Source organism: Nomia melanderi, chromosome 5 (assembly GCF_051020985.1).
Source record: "Nomia melanderi isolate GNS246 chromosome 5, iyNomMela1, whole genome shotgun sequence".
NCBI classification, from domain to species: domain Eukaryota; kingdom Metazoa; phylum Arthropoda; class Insecta; order Hymenoptera; family Halictidae; genus Nomia; species Nomia melanderi.
Genome location: NC_135003.1, coordinates 9370998 through 9388494, shown reverse-complemented (window position 1 = coordinate 9388494; position 17497 = coordinate 9370998). Strand labels below are relative to the sequence as shown.

General features: G+C 45.6%; 1 protein-coding gene across 7 annotated transcripts in view; it reads right to left on the bottom strand.

The window, feature by feature from the left end:
• Positions 1 to 17497, bottom strand: part of Tet (tet methylcytosine dioxygenase-like) — a 136512-nt gene continuing 119015 nt past the window's right edge. For all 7 annotated transcript variants that reach the window (XM_076367518.1, XM_076367515.1, XM_076367514.1 and 4 more), the window contains 8 exons: positions 17112 to 17349; positions 16279 to 16514; positions 12947 to 15839; positions 12225 to 12400; positions 10438 to 10791; positions 9888 to 10115; positions 9651 to 9805; positions 1 to 9432 (listed from right to left, as the gene is read on the bottom strand). In XM_076367518.1, coding sequence (XP_076223633.1) covers positions 6759 to 9432; positions 9651 to 9805; positions 9888 to 10115; positions 10438 to 10791; positions 12225 to 12400; positions 12947 to 15839; positions 16279 to 16514; positions 17112 to 17349 — 6954 coding nt within the window. In that variant the 3' untranslated portion in view covers positions 1 to 6758. The remainder of the gene's footprint in view (positions 9433 to 9650; positions 9806 to 9887; positions 10116 to 10437; positions 10792 to 12224; positions 12401 to 12946; positions 15840 to 16278; positions 16515 to 17111; positions 17350 to 17497) is intronic.

The window sequence follows — 17497 nt, the reverse complement described above, 5'->3', positions numbered from 1 at the left end:
TTCTTTTTTTCCTTTTTTTGGGGGGGGGGGGGAGCCGTCGGTTGAGGGGTGGGGGATATATTTTGGTACCAAAAGTGCAAAAATTGTGAGCGAGCCGATTTTTCATTTCCTTTTCTCGATTCCCATGAAGTTCGCGATTATTTTAATGTTAACGTCGCCATGTTACGCGCAGGATTAGTCATTTGAGTGTTTCAACCGTTTCTTGCGGTACACAAATGAATATTATAGAAGAATATGTTAGTGAACGAATACTCGAAAACATTTGTTTCATGAATTGGATGATTTTTTAGAGGTTTTAAATTAAACAGAAGCGAAGTGATCTTTGTAAAAGCTTGAATCACATTTAAATTAGATTTATATTTTAAAATTCCGATATAAAATCAGAGAAAAATATTGAATGGTGATATGTACCGTGTTAGCATTTAAAAATATAAAACTGTTTTCGAATACTTGGATTTCATGAAATATTAATTTTATCAATTTATTACTGCATCAATTTTCTTTTAATCTTACGCCACTTTGTCAAAACAAACAGTCGAAATTTTCACGATTGAAATGAAGAAATAAAACAATATACGTTTATCTAATTATTGGAAATCTATAATAGATCTCCAGTTACGTTCACAAAATGGTGGATGTTGCCATGCACAAAATGGAAGTACTAAAACGCTCAAGTGATCTCATCCTATGCGTAAGAGCTCATATGTACATACACGCGATCGCATATTTGATTTCATTCAAGTATAATGATACTAATAATAATAATAGTGATAATCATAATAATATGAATAATAATAAAAACGTCTCACGATTTTCGCAGTCCCGGTAATTTCCTCGCATTAAAACTACGAATCCTTTCATCCCTTTCTCCCATCGATCCGCTCCCTTTCCTCGGGAAAGAAGACTCTGGCCACGGTCAACACCACACAACCACTTATAACCGTCAATCAACCATTTAATTGCTATTTATTTATTCATTTATTTTTTTTTTGTCGGTCGATTCGAGATCAAATCGATCATCCCTATTGTTTTAATCTGCATTCAATCGTTTCATAAGGCGGACATGAGTGTTTACAATTTTCATTTTTTTTCTTTATTATTATTAGTATTATTATTATTATTATTATTATTATTATTTTCTCACGAGACAGAATATACATTCAGTATATTTGTTTCCGGTTTGTATATTCACTTTTTGTATCTTGTCATCGTACTTACATCTGTACATATATTATGCATATGTGTTTACATGTACATATACACATGTAAATACGTTCGCTACAAACTATTTAAAAAATTTGTTGTTCCTCGCTTCACTTCATCCTTAACTTTCACGCATCTTGCCATCGTCATTATAATTACCATCGTTCCGCTATTTCACCCCAGTTATCGTTACTATTATTACTTTTATTTATTTATTTATTTATATCTTTTTTTGTGAATTTTTCGTAGGTTTTTTCGTACAAAACAAAATGGCATCTTTTTGGCATTGGAAGAAAAAATACAGTTTTCAACCTCTTTCTTTCTTTCTTACTCAATCGCGCGGGCTTTCTCTCACTCGCATACAGACGCACATGTACACGTACACGCACACGCACACGCACACACTCTCCCTTTCTCTCTTTCTCTCGTTCCACATCACTCGCTCAACTCGTGACCCTCGTTTCTGCCGCGAAACAGAATTCAAACCGACAAATTCGTTGGAATCGCGCGTTCCTTTCTTCTCCATCTTTTCCTTCGTTCCCATTTTCACCGTTTCTCGCGTTTTCCACCGCGCCCCGAAGAAAGAAATGACCGATTCACCGCGATAATGAATTCCCGTCGTCGCGCGCGCCCCTGAAATCGTTCCGTCACCTACCCTTTTTCTCATCCTTCCCTTTTCTCTCAACCATTAATACTATTTTGGCATCGTCGCGTTAGAATCCCGAGTTCCGCGTCTCGTCCGCGAAAAAGAAAGTTTTAGAAGCGAAGGAAATTCGAAGCGGCAACGACCAACGAGAGCTCCGTTTCGGTTCCTTTCCCCACTTTTTCCCTTTTTTTATTGCCTTTCGTCCCCCCTTTCATTTCTTTTTCTTTCCTAAATATATATAATATATATACTTTTGTTATTCGTCCCTTTGATTGTACGTGGAAGAGTTGCAGAATCGATTCCGACGGGTCTCTCGAGGATTCATGGATCGCGGGACGAGGACACCTTCGAGAATGTGTCCTGGAAGTTGAGGAGAGATCAATCCTTGGCTCGCGGTGGGCGGATTTAGTGGATCGCGGTTCGAGGAAAGAAACGCGCGCGTGAATGAACAGAAAACGCGACGGTTTCCCCATGGTTTTTGATCGTTCTGAATTTTAGAAAAATTATAAAATTCATTTTACATCTTAATATTCCAAACGCATCGTATAAATCATAGATATTCGCAATGATCGACTACTCGACATTTTGTCCAAATATTAAAAGAAATCCATGCAATTCCTCCGTCGAATCGTTAACATTTTAGACTTCCTCTAGAAGTATTCGATTTCTTTGTGTTCATGATAAATAAAAATAAACACAATAAAAATCATTAGAATAGATACTCCAGGTCTAATTAAAATTAAGAAAAGATCTTAATATTTACACATTACTGGTCGATCCGAAAATATTTCTCAAGGTCAAATTATTTACAAAATTCATCGTTCAAAAAATGATCTCATCAATTCATTCGAGCGTTCTAAAACCATAGAAGAACGGTCCTCCAGGATAAAATGATTTGCTCGCACGGTATTCCGTCTTCGGCGGGATGTTCCAGCGAATATTAATGGAGGGAAATGTTCGCGATCGAACCGAAAGTCGCCAAGCAGGGCGTCGGAAGCGCGAACGAACTGGGCCGTGCGCGCCGAACGGCGAATCAGAAACGAGAAGAGTCGCGATCGAAACGTTTACCTGCAAGAAGAAAGAAATGGACGCCGAACCTGGCTCGCGGGGACATTTATCTCGCCTTATTTGATGCTTAGAGTTTTCTTTGAAAAAATCGATCGGAAACCAGTGTTTCGTTTAATTGACTGACCGAGATATCGAATCTCGTCCTCGAGGAAAGAAGAAACGCGTGGCGACGCCACCCGAATCGAAAAAAAAATAGATCTCTAACAGACGACGATCGATCGTCGATTCCCTCGACACGATCTAGGGGTCCTGGAGTCACTCGTATAAAAAATCGGAGGCACGATCTAGAATTACAAAAAAAAAGAAGAAAAACAAGAAAATCTAAGAAAGGACTAGCGTGAAGAAGTCGCGGGCTGAACGTGGCGCGCGAAAACAATTTTTCATTTACAAAAGAAAAGTAAAGATGTATGTATACATAGAGCATATGTGTAAGTAAGTATGCATGTAAAAAGAACCAGGCCAACACGATGAAGAAACGAACCACGAGAATGCACCATCGACTCGATTCCGGGTGGGGGTGTAGTAGCCACCCGTGAAACCAGAAAACCGGCGGTTGAACGGTGTCGAAAAAAAAACGTTGAAAGGGGTGAAAAAAAGAAGAGGACAAAAGAAAACAAAAGTAAAAACAAAATGAATTGACAGAATTAGTAACTAGAGCAACGCATTTCATTAAGAACTTAATAAATAATCGATTAAATTAGATTATATTACTAATTATTACTGTTTTGCCGCTAATAATTATTATTACTACTACGTTATGATAATAATGAATGATAATATATTAATGATTCTTATAATACTCCGATGGGCGAGGGCCTCGGACGCTTCCGCGTCCGTGATATGCTCGTCGCGCGTTCACTAACATCCTCAGACCATGCATGTTTAAATCCTTTCGATCCTCGAGCCACTCGACTACTTCCGATCTACTTTTAAATCGATCCTCGAGGAATCTGGAGGAAGAATGCAAACCGAGGCGTGTCCGCGAGATCAGAACGATTGTCCCGCGAACGAATAAATTAAATTCATCGGCATCATTGTCGCCATTGTCGATCACGATCACGATCACGATCACGCGAAAAAAGCCAACCCTCGCCACCCTAGAAACGCGTCCCTGCCTGTCCTCTCGGCTCCCAGCGTCTGCGGTCTCGTCGCAGACCGTTAAAATTCCTTAATTCCTATCGATCGCTACGACAAAAATAGTTCGGTTAATGAAAAGAATGGAAAGAAGATGAAGAAGAAGAAGAAGAAGAAGAAGAAGAAGAAGAAGAAGAAGAAGAAGAAGAAGAAGAAGAAGAGGAAGAAGAAAAAGAAGAAGAAGAGGAAGAAGAAAAAGAAGAAGGGAAATGAAAAATAGAAAACACAGAAGAGAACAGACTGAAAACGCGATTCGAAGAAACACGTGGATCGTCTAAAAAGTGGGTGGTTGGGGGTGGGGGACAAAACAGGTTATTTACAAGTGTGCGCGAGAACGCAGTGACAAGGGTTCGGAACGACACGGATCATTGTTCCTCTTGTTTTTTTTAATTTTTTTTTTTGTTTGTTTGGCCTCCGTGACTTCTCCGCGAACTCTGGCACTCTCAAATATCCGGTAGAACCTCCCTCTCATCGACGAGAGACCTTTCTCCCTCCTTCTCCGTTGCCTCGGAGACGAATGCACGCCCCTCGGACGTTTAAAGTGATATTGGATCCCGCGGGATCTGTCTAGACTCTAAAAGGCTTGGAAAAAACAGTTGTCGGAAGAACACGTGGCTGACGTAGAAAGCGGTTCCGTCGACGAGACGCATACGCTTCGCTCGCGCGGTTCTCCACCCACCCCCCACCCCGTTTCGTTGTTCTTCCTGTTTACAATTGTTCACCCCTTTCGTCCATTCCCCTCCGCCCCTCGTTTAATCGCGAGCGCGTTTCACCGCGGACAATTAATGTTAGATAAAGATGCTTTGTACTCAGCGCCGACCCGAAGGACGAGAATTGTTAGTAGTAATTAATAACCGCGCACACGCGTGTGTATAATATATGTATGTTCGTGTGTGTTCGTTTGTGTTGGGAACTGGGGGTTGGAAGGGGGTCGGTGGTTTCCTCGTTTCTGCTAACTTCGAGTTACTCCCTTAATCAGTACGTAACGGTACCACGGTTTTGTGATAGAGTCCTACGTTGGGTGCAAACACGTGCAGAAAAAACGTTTGACAAATAAATACGATGACCTAACAAGCGCAATGTACAACTGGCGAACCAAAACAAACGAGAAAAAAAAGTATAGAGAGAGAGGGAGAGAGATAGGGGGGGGGGGGTGGAAGATAAAGGTATCATGTGTATGATAACAGAGAGCGGAGTAGCGAGAGAAAGTATTATAGAAGAGGGGAAACAAAACGTCGACGATTATCGTTTAATTAATTAGCTTAAAAACTTGAGATCATTTTCGTGCGTGTCTGTATGTATGTTGTCTCTCCGTATATGCGTGTGATTGTGTACTCGTGTACGTTCGTCTCGTCGAGTTTGTGCACACGACTCTCAAACGAAGAATCGATTAGATTTACTAAAACTTTCGTTCTTGGGAAATGGGGTGGGAGCATTGAAGGAGAGATTGTTTCTTCAGGGTCGGAATATCCACCCCATGTGTACGGGTTGTTTGCTAAAAATAAAAAGAGAGAACAAAAATGGAGGACAAATGCGCGGAAAAAAGGAAAACGGCGGATCAACGACCCGTCCGCGTGTGACTATACAATTCGTAAAATTGGCTTTGTACAAGAATTTGTACCGGCGCGAACCACTCGTCGTCTTCTCTAGGCTTGGACTAGCTAAACACGATCACGACCCTAACAACAACACGAAACCATCGTTCGAAAAGACAGAAACAAACAAATAAGCATCGAAAAACGAACAACATGTATACAATCGGATACATTTCATTCATCCGTTCCATTTGTTCCGTGATATCATCATAATCATCATCATCATCATCATCGTAATTATCATCATCATCGTAATCATCATCATCATCATCATCATCATCATCATCATCATCATCATCATCATCATCATCATCATCATCATCACCATCATCATCATCATCATCACCATCATCATCATCATCATCATCATCATCATCATCATCATCATCCACCCTGTCGAAGTCTAATCCGCATTAGCAAATCGCGTCCGGCATTAATTATCGTCCGGTTACCGTGGATCGACCTCGAGCAGAGCTTGTTCCTCGCAGTATCCGTTGAAAGCTGTCTCTCCGTCATCATGACTGCATCCCGCTCTTTATCCTCTTTACGAGGAGCGTCCCGGAAGCTGAATCTCTACGGCGACATCGACGACGACGACGACCGTCCGTCCAATCTTAATTGCCCGATCTCTCACCTCTCACGATTCGTGTAAAAGATTCGTTATATCAAAAAATGGGAAGCCCCGATATTTAAAACTCCGCTCTGTGTGTACCCGTCCTCGTATTTTCTTCGTTTTTTTCTCTTCGTTTCGGTCGTCTCCCCCGGCGGTCCATTGAACCTCGCGGCGCTCTCCCCGATAAAACGTGAAATAGAAAAATGGCAGTGCAAACAGTGTGTGTGTCGTTTCTGTGTTTCTATATCTCCCGCCTCGGTGCCACAACTATAACAACGTTGCTTCATCGTTGCTTTCTCGACGATGCTTCTTTTGATCCCTCCGGGAGAAGTACCCATGTGTTCTCATCCTCTGCTTCGAATCCTCTTTTATTCGGAACTGTGTCAGCCGTCCCGCGACGACGCGTCCACCTCCGTGGGATCTGGAGGGTTCATCGAGATCGATCGATCCACGGCACGGTTCATCATCGACGGCTCGAACCGTAGCCACCGACGATCACTCATCCGATGGCGCCCCCTTCCTGATACGGGCCGGTTATCATGCACGGGTGCATCGGGAACAGCGTGGTCCAGGTCATCGTGGTGTATGTAGGCGATCTCATCATGAACTGCGAGCTGGGAACGTTCGGCACATGTGGGACTGGTGCGGACTTTTCGGTGGTGGTCGCGGGACTGGTCGGTGTAGACGGTGTTGAAGGCTGCGACGCGGTCGTAGAGCTATTGGTACTAGTAGTGGCAGCTGTGGTTGTCACTCCTAGCTTCCTCAGTCGCATCTTCTCCTCCCATTCGTCCCAACCGTGCTTAGGTCTGTTCAGGTTCCTGTGCTGGTAGAACACCAGGCTGATCCTGGTGGGGTTGAGGCGATTGGGCTTCTTCAGGGCCGTGGTCGCGTGCATCTCGTGTTTCGCGCACTCAAATAACACGCTACCATGGCCAAGTGCTATCGCGACACCGCCCATTTGAGAGTCCTTGAAACATTCTTCGTTGTCCGAGTAGTCGGCCACCTCTCCCAGCGGCTCCGCTTTTGGAGGCGGTTCTGGTATCACCGGGAAGTACGGTGGTGGCCCGTAAATGTCCCATCGAGGAGTGTCCCACCTGGCCCAGCTAGGGTTCAGGCTCTGATACGGGGGCACTCCTTGATAGGAGTACTGTGCCGGGGGAAAGCACGCTTCTCTCTTTGGTTGCTGGTAGAACTGAGGCGGATACTCCGCCGTTTGCGCGTGATACGGTTGATGGTAGTTGTAGCCTTCCCAGGAGTTTGAATATGGTTTGTCGAACACTGGATAGGTGGGATACCCGTACTGGGGGAAGGAAGCGTGGGGGTGTCCCAAGCCGGGCATTGCATGGAAGTCCTGCACCTGTTTCATCTCCTCGGGCCACGGACAGCAGTTCGGGTTCCCGGCGTTCTGTCTGGCCTCGTGGAATCCCTCCTTCATCTTCTCCTCTGGCCAGTCCGGTCTCCTCTGATTGTTGTTGCTTGGATGCATGCCGCTGCTCTGCACGTGATTACTGGGACTATCAGCATATGCATTCCGCGCCGGGTCCTGGGGCTTGAGGAACGTCCTGTTAGAGGAGTTCTGATATGTATTGTCAGTTGTCGGATTTTGGTTGGACGCGGTCCTCGACGGAGGTCTGCCCTTAGGTACCCGGAATGGCGAAGGGTCGGACGGTGGCTCCCAACTGTGCTGCTTCGATTGATCCGGTTGTTGCATTCTGTCGTTCCAATTCAATGATTTCTGATGATCGATTGGAGTTTGATGATTCCTCTCGACGTGCGCCTGGTTCCCGTAACTTTGTTGTTGATCGTAGGATCTGGCCTGATCCGGATACCAACCGCCCAGCATGTTCCAACCCCCTGTTCCACCCGCTCCGCCTCCTGCCACGTGATCAGACGGTGCTGGTGACATCATCTGATTCATCCCAAGCTTCTGTTCTGGCTTCTGTTGACGATACTTCCTCTGATCCACGTAACCTTGAGGATCAGTCGCTTGATTACTGGGCAGGTGTGCAGAGGCGTGCAACAGGAGATCTGGATTAGCCGCACCGAACGGCTTGTGACTAGCGTTCCCGTCCATACAGGAGGACACTGAGAGACCGCCGGTGAACGCGTCGCTATGGTCGTTGTGCTGACCCTGAAACGGGAAGTTCCTGGCTGGTTGAACAGCATGGGCTGTAGGGTAGTGGCCCTGAATCCTGTTCGCGAACGAAGCTTCAGCCTGCGACTTAGGAGCCTCTAGGTAATTGATCTGCGACACGGGATACTTGTGACTAGAATCTTGCGGTGGCTTCGGGAACGGTGGTTTCGTTTGGTCGCAAGCTTGTCCGATGTTCCGGAAATTATTCGGTGCACAGCCGTGTGGTTGATTGGATCGAATCAGGTGTCCGCCCCTTTGGTCCAGGTGAGGCGGATACGAGCCAGTCTTAGGAGATGCGTTACTCTGTCTGTTATCATACATGTTTTGATAGTTCCTGGACGGCGGGTAACTTGTCTCTGGGTACGAGCTCCTTGGTGACGTCATTCTTTGGTCCTGCGGTGTTGGTGGACAACCTCTGGGCGACATGGTGTATGGATCACCCGGTGTACCCGCGTGTGAACTTCTAGGTGATACCGGGTGTGCTCTGGGCGAATGCGGGTAGCAGTTCCTAGGCGAATCCATGGTGGAATTTGGTAAATTTCTAGAGCCCGGTCGATGTTCTTCTTGGGATACCGCACTTCTAGGTCTTATGTCGTCCAGACTGGTGCTATCCGGGTCCACCTTTGTGTCTCGGTCTAATCCGCCGAATGAGTACTCGCCCCACGGATTCAACCAGTTGTTTTTTCGTTGGTCGAGCCAACCGTTCCTGCTCCACTGCTGCTCGTTCTGGTAGCCCCAACCTTGATACATCGACACAGGACTGTCCAGAACCGTCGAGGACACCTGAGAGCTCTGTAACTGTGCGTCCATCCCCTCAAACATCGACGCCATTTCCAGGGACAGCTGTGGATCCCTCATTTGAGACCTAGCAGGATCTTGGTGGCCAGGTACACGTGCCGGATCTGGTGTTTTCTCGTTGCCGCCCTTTGAGTTGTCTTTCTTGTTGCTCACCGTATCCGGCTCGTCTTCTTTTCGTTTCTTCCCGTGGCGCCGGCATGGTTGGAGGGGAACCGATCGGACTCTCACTTCACAGGGATATCTGGAAATAATGATTTTCTTTAGTTAAATTGACTAGTTAGCCAATTTGAAGACTAGCTACAAATGATTATCTTTAAATGTTTGAATAGTTTAAAATCAAAATGAAAATGTCACTAGGATATAGCAGTTAAAATACAGACTATCTAATTACTATTTAAACTACGTAATTATGGCGTTAACGTTTAAAAAATAATATTCGCAAAAAAGAAATTTCCTTACTTCGTTAAAACTTCTACGTGTCCAGCGCGAACCTTCTCGTCCTGTCCTTCCTTCGACCCGCACTCATCAGTGGTATCCATTATGTAAAGAGGTAGTACGTGTAACTGTTCATCTTCAGGTTTAGATAAAGTCCGGTGTTTCGTCAGCGTTACCACCTGAAAATTTAATTCACTTTACTATCTGCTTCCGACAGTTTTATTGATTTCCAAATGATAATTTTGACTTTGCATTACTCACTACAGTGCATCCGTTGTTCATGTCATGAAGGTCACGATGAGAGTGCGCGCAGAAGTCGATGCAGGCTGTAACGCCGGAAAACGGTCGGCCAGGCTTGAATCCTAAACGGCATTCGCTTGCTTCGCGTTCGAACTGTGTTTGATTGTTGAAGGCTTCTGGTGCAAGGCTGAGGTAAAGAGGCGACAATAGCGTCGCCAGGACGTGCATTCTTTCTTCGACTTCTTGCTCCTAGAAAGCAACAGGCGGACATTGCATTATTGTCCCGGAAGAGAAGCACTGACTTCCTTAACTGGAGTTAACCTTCCGATAGGTTTACAATGGATTTATCATCATCCACTACAATTATTACCGATACGAAAACAAATTAAATAACGCTCTCAATTCCATGTTATACTAATAGAAGGACTCGACAAACTTCCTTGAACCAACGAAAATATAAAAACCGAGAAACACAGAAATACATGAACAAATATACCATGAAATATGGAATTGTTCTTAATACAAAGGTTCATTGTTTTCAAAGATTCATTAAAAATCAAGATAAACTCACCTCCGATCGTACTGACAGTCGAAATTTACGGACGGTTTTGCTTCTGGCGTATTTGCAGCCGTTATAATACATGGACCAAGAACAGCCGAAGGAGAAGCTCGCGCCGCACGTGTCGGGGTCGAGGCCCTGGCAGGCGCAGGTTCTCGGCTCGTTAGTCCCGCATCTTCTGGTGGTAGGCAGGCCGAATCGGTTCAGTTTGTGACTCAACAACGAATAGATCCGATCGGCTTCATGGGTCGGCACGCCTTCCCAGGCAACCATCGCGACCACTATCCAGGCTGTCGGGCACTTGTGTCCTTGCCGGTGTTTCACTATGGTCAGAATCTTCTCCTCCAGACCGGATCGTCGGATTATCTAGCGAATCACTGATATTACAATCCCATCACCAATCGTGGCAACAGACAGAGAAACTCGAGCGGACGATTCAAAGCGATTCATTTAACTCGGTTTTGCGGGGGTGGTTGGATCGGCGCGCATAGGTTATGATTGGTTGGGGAAGAAAGGCAGAAAAGCTTGACAGGGTAGTTTCAGACCTCAGATTTTTGAAAAGAAAAGCCAATTTATTTGATTCTCACGTCCCGTCGAGGGTTTTACAAAGGACAGTTCAGCGTACTCGGATAGTTGACAATATATTAATGCGTTTCATATTTGCCATTCGGTAGTAAATACTCGTTTCACTATGCGTTTATTGGTATTTATTTGCTACTTACTTCCTAAGCATTAAATAATTATTAAAAAAAATCATTAAAGAGAACTAATTAAATAATCAAAGCTTCAAGACCCTACTTACTATCGAATGAGTATTCGAAAGGATCGGTGGCGCCGATTTCTTGTATACGTTCTGCTACTTATTCACTGTTTCGCGTGTGGTTGTCACGTTAAATATTTCAGATAAAAAATGTGTACTAAGATAAAATAAACCTATGAGATTCAGTTACGTTTACTGTCCAGTCAAAGAATCGTATATAATCGTGTTCGAATTACGAGAGTTACAAAACGTTCCTTTTTCGGACAAGTATCGTTCTAAACCGTCTCTTACCAGCTAACAAAGATCAAACGGCTTAAAATATCGGCTACGCGTGAAATAAATATTCAGTTACTACCACGAATCGATCGAATATATTAAATCCTTTCCTCATGATACAATGTACTATTCGAAATCGTAATCTGAAACGGTCTTAGTATTCCATTTAAGTACCGCCGTGTCGTTCGAATTTCGATACTACGCGATTACATCTACAAAATACGTACAAATCAACCATCGACAGGGTAAATTGTCATTACCAATCATTGATTCAATCATATGTATATATATATATATGTATATGTATATGTATACATGCATATACCATCATTACTCGACAAAATTTCATAAAAAGATTCATGCATCATCTTTGCAGATGCATAATAGATCGCCTCGAAAACTCGAGGCCCAATGACGCACTTGCTTATCCCTTAAATTGAGCTACATCGAATATTTGGTTAACAGTCAATAATAATCGACAATAATCATAATAATCATAATCATAATTATAATAGTAATAATAGACGTAATAATAATAATCATAATAATAATAATAATCGTAATAATAATAATAATAGTAATAATAATAATAATCCGTCACGGTAATACGAAATTAACAAACGCACAACTAAATTTAAAATACAGATACGGTTATGGATGTGTACACGCGTGGAAGTTCACTATAATTAATCACGGGGTTGAGATGATCGAAGCGGGAAGAAGCTCGCTTTGAACCTGACGCGACCGGTTTAATTTCGCTTACCCACTTAGCCATCGGACATCCCTGGGTGGTTTTCCCCTCCTTTCCCGTGTAGATCACCTTTTCGAATCTAATGGCGTTTCCCTTAAGGCCAGTTCTTCGTTCAAGATCGTTCCGTAGGTCGGGCAGGCTCGCGGCCGCCCCGAGGTGAGTGTAGTACGAGCCGGGTTCAGGCGGACCTTTGTGGTTGAACCTCATTTTACTTACGAGACCGGGACGGTTTTTTGTATTTTTTTTTTTGTTATTTTGTTTTGTTCGTTTGGTTGTATTCGATTTTTTTAAATTTTTGTACTCGAAACAAACAGGTAATAGCAAGCAACAGAAGCGGAAACATTTATGCCACGTAACGTAGGTGGTTGCCCCCTACGAGAAAGCTAGGGAGGTGGGCAGTTAAGGTTTACGTGCATCCCTTCTCCGGGTCACTGTCTGATCGATGCGGTTTTACATAGTCTACTTTTTGTATTTTCTATGTTTTTGCTTTGTTTGGTTACTCGTCTATATATTTTACGATCGGTGTATGTCGGCCGGCAATTGATCAGTATACAGGCGGGTTACATTCGTTAACGAACATATATATGTATATACTTTGTTTCTCTCGGTTTATTAGATTATTATATTTTTTTGTATTTTTTTTATATAGTCTCAGTGTGAAAACGAACAACGGTTCGGTGGTTAGTGTGTTCTCTCAATGTTAGTGTCGTGCTGAATACGCAATGGCAACTCACATTTGTCGGCTGGGAAGCAGTTGCAGTCCGGTACTTCGGTCCTCACATTGTTCTTCAGTTTGTCCAAGTGATCTTGCAGTTTCGTGGTGGCCGGCACGGCACGCGGGCTCTGAGGTCCCTCGTTCTTCTCCGGCTTCCCTGGCGAGTCAGCGAGGATCTCGTCCCGCGTCTGCAGACCCTGGCAACAGCCCTCGCGCAAGTGCTCGGGTGTCGGTTGCTCGGTGCCGCCCCTGCGACAACACCAGGAACCGACGCCCGGCGACACTTTCGCCGGACCGCCGTCTCCGCGGAACTTGTAGTCGCTGGCGTCCTGCGATCTCTGATCTGGCTCTGTCTTGATCTCTCTAGCTTGATAACCGTCGCTCTTTGATGAAACTGTTGGCGACGGGGCACACTCTGAACCCGAACAACCGTAGTCCCCTAAGTTCTCTTGCTTGATGGTCTGCAAGGAGTCACAGTTCGCGTCTGTCGTTGACGCAGCCTTTTCCGCGGTATTCTCCACATACGTGGGATGATGATCCTCTTCGCTACCCAACGACGCCTTGGTGACTTCCTGGTAGCCGAGACCCGTCGCCGTCGTCCCCTCGATTTTCTCGCTTTCTAACTTCTTCGGTCGCTCCGCGAAACTACCCTCATCGGTCTGCTCCCCTCGCGACAACTCTCTCTGAAAGTACTTGTCGTCGGTCTGATTGTCGTCGTTCTTTTCCGTACTACTCCTCCACAGCTCCTCTCGTCCCGTGTCTCCATCGCGTGTCACAGGTTTCTCGCAGGTTTTCGTGGCGAGGCCGGTCTTCTCCTCGCCGTACTTGATCAAACTCTCGATGGATGCGATCCCACTGCCGGTCTCCTGCATCGCGTTACCGTTGCTCAAAGCGTTACCGCCCCCTGACCACTCCCATAAGCCACCACCGTCGGGCAAACTATCGACCCGAGGGTGGTGGCTATGCAATAAAAAATTACCGGTCAGAGATTCGTTCGACTGTGACATCGAGATGATGCCCGTCTGGCTTAAATATTGGTCCGTCTGTTTCTCTTGGAGCTTCTCTGCGTTTTCGTCCCTCACGCGATCTTCTGCGGTATGGTAGTCACCATTCGCACCAGCGTTGCTGTTCACGTGCTGCGACTGCATCTGATGGTGGATACTATGATGCTGTTGCTCCTGAGGGGTCATGTGATGCTGTTGAGTTTGTTGCTGCATCTGTTGTTGATGCTGCAGCTGTTGTTGTTGCTGTTGCTGCTGCTGTTGTTGTTGCTGCTGCTGCTGCTGCTGCTGCTGCTGTTGTTGTTGTTGTTGTTGTTGCTGCTTGTTTAGTATCATCGATTTCAGTCGGCTGTTTAAGTTAACGCGATTAGATTGAGCAAATACGTTATTCTCCTGAGCATCTTGGTTATCTGGGAAACCGTTCGGTTTGCCTGTGTCTGTGGCCTGCTGCTGTTGCTGTTGCTGCCACAATACTCTTTCCCCAGAGTTCTGCATGTCTTGCTTGGTCGCCTGTTGGCCCCAGGTCGGCTGGTTCTCCGTGACTGAGCTAGGCGACCAGGACATCTGGTTTTCCATTTTGTTGTCCTGCTGGGGTGGCTGAGGTTGCCACGCAGCAGGCTGATGTCCGGGCGTCCGCCTCGGACTCGGTTGAGAATCGGGCCACTGTTGCTGCGGCTGTTGACTGCCGTCGCTCTTTATGCTGTTTGGCGACCAATTCGGTTGACTAGTGGGCGTGTCTGGCCAGGACATCTGATTAGACGGCGTCAGCCTGGGATTCTTCTCGATCTTCGTCTGTTGTGGCCACTGTTGTTGCTGCTGTTGTTGTTGCTGTGTCTGCGACTGCTGTTGCTGCTGAGACATCTGCGGACCGGACGGCGTTAACCTCGGATTCTGTTGACTCGTGTTCTGCTGCAATTCCGGGCTGCTTTGCTGCCAGCTATGTTGCTGGCTGGATGGCGTCATCCTGGCGTTCTGGTGGGGCGGATTCTGCTGGTGGTCCGACAGTTTAGGTGAATGCTGCAGCCAGGCCTGGTGCTGCGTCTGCTGTTGACTAGAGGGTGTCAATCTCGGATTTTGGCCGTCCCTCAGCTTTGGACTCTGCCGAGACCAGTTCCCTTGAGTCTGCGGCTGTTGCTGCTGCTGGCTCTCCGTGTTGTCTGACCACGGCTGAGGCGTCTGGGACTCTTTCACGCTACCGTTCTCCCAACTCATGTGACTGGCTGGCCTAGGTAACTCTTGTTGTGCCTGCATTTGCATGCTTTGCTGCTGTTCTTGCGCCTTCATGCTATTGCTGCTCTGCATGGTCTGCTGCTGCTGCTGCTGCTGCTGCTGGGGAGTCTTCTGTTGCGATTGTTGTTGCTGCTGTTGGTGTGACTGTTGCATCGTTCCGTCCGACCAATTCATATTGTTGCTCATCTTTGTGCCAGTGCTAGTGTCAGACCAGATGTGCCGCTGACCACCATCCGACACTGTGTGCTGCCGCTGCATATGCTGCTGTTGCTGTTGTTGTTGCTGTTGCTGTTGGTGTTGTTGGTGTTGTTGGTGTTGTTGCTGTTGGTGCTGCTGGTGCTGTTGGTGCTGTTGCGGCTGTTGCGCCACCTGAGGCTGCCACTGATGGTTCGCCACGTGTTGCTGACCCATTTCCACGTAGCCTGGATATCCGTTAGAGTTGTGTAAACTCTGTGGGCCCGGTTGAAGTGGATACCCAGGCATCTCGTTTCCCGACACATTACTGGCAGCGATGGTCGCGAACCCTTTCACCTGTGTGTCGGTTTGGGGTTGAGGAGGCTGGGATTGCTGCTGCTGCTGCGAGGCTTGCTGCTGCTGTTGCTGTTGCTGCTGGTTGTCCATGTGCACCGAGCTGCTGCGACTCGTCGGAGTGGTCGATGGCGGCGGCGCCATCGTCACGTCCTGGAAAGATCATCATTCCAGGTCTATAACTTAAAATCGGTATTCCGAGTTGCAGTATCATTCGTCACTTGTAATTATCCAAACATTGTTTGAAAGTTTGGATACAAGCAATTCGTCTTTATAAGATAGGCTGCGCGTACAAGGTGCTTCTTCAAAAAATATCTACATTCTGAGTTCACTAAATCAATTAATTCAATTTATTCCTTCGCTTAATTTCATGAAAGGACGTTATCGAACTACGATAATTTAAAAAAATTGTTTGCTGTTACAGTAAGTTGTGATTACTATCATTATGTACATCTGATCCCTGTGGTTGCAGTTTAGTGATCAATATTCAGCGTGACTACGTAATCCTGGAACACCGTGCACGTGGCGCAGCATATTTTATGAAGGACCATTTTTTTGTTTCAATTAAAAAGCGATTCTCAGGCAATCGTACCTGTTGTTGGTAGCCATTCACGTAATCCTGCCTTTCATAACCAACTGATTGGGACGCTGCGGCAGCGGGATCCATGAATTGACCGTTTAGTGGCCTCTGAGCCGTCGACGGTACCGTTTGCGCGGCGACCGGCGGCAAGGGCGAGGGCTGCCCCGTGATTGTGTATTGTCCTGTCGCTCCGGCACGCTGAAACGCCGACTGATCCGTCGTAATGAAAGTCTGCTGCTGATATGCGACTGTAATCAGAAAATTCCCGTGCTGATTCCACAGAAACTCGTGAACTCGAGCGGCATACACTGCCCCTGCCCCATCCCCGACCTATGTCCGCCTTGAGAAATTCAAAACCAACGTTTGAAACTCGAGTAAAAAGCATTACCACTGGAATCGTCTTACTTGCGGATAAGCTCTGCGTTTAACAACTTGAAAAAATGATTATTTTTTCAATCAACTTATACGGGAAGATTAGCTTCTCAAAAGATATTTTAATATTTCTTTTATAATGTGTTTAATCATTTCAAAATGTTCTTTTATATTTCTTTTCTTCATTAGCCACAAACTAATCTCAAATCTCTATGAATAATCTGTAGATGTTCAGAAAGCATTCACAATAGAATTTCAATGTTATTCTTCTTCTATTCTTCTTTCCACTAACAAATATGTGAAATTGTATATTTTTAGAAATATCCGCAGTGCAACAGTAAGTATTAATTCGAGTTCTTCGATGACGAATCGTAGCGATTGTTAAAATTATATAGCATTGGTGGTAAAGTATATGGGAACCAATATGGGGACCATTCATAAAATCCCCGGAATCGATTCCGTTTTTCAATTACCTGGCTGCGGATGGTAAGGCGCTGCTGCGGTGTACTGGGTATGGTACCTCAGCTCCTCAAGCTGATTCGGGGCCGGAATTTGTTGGATGAACTGCTGAGGTGGCCATGGTGCTGCTGACGTTTCAACCGCGACCGCTCCCACAGGAGCGACACCCTGGTGCCAAACAGTATTTCCGAAGCCGGTTGCCGGTCGGAAACCGGCACTGGAGTCGCCGTAGAATGGCATCACTCCCGGTGACTGTGGCACATGAAAAAAAAATCAAAAATTCATGTTAATCAAACCCGAAAAGAAAAATTTACATTTAGATAGGAAATTCCAATTGGTCTTCGTGATTTTTAAAATTCCCGGAATTTCTGGATGTCCCTTTCACACTCTCTAATCAGAT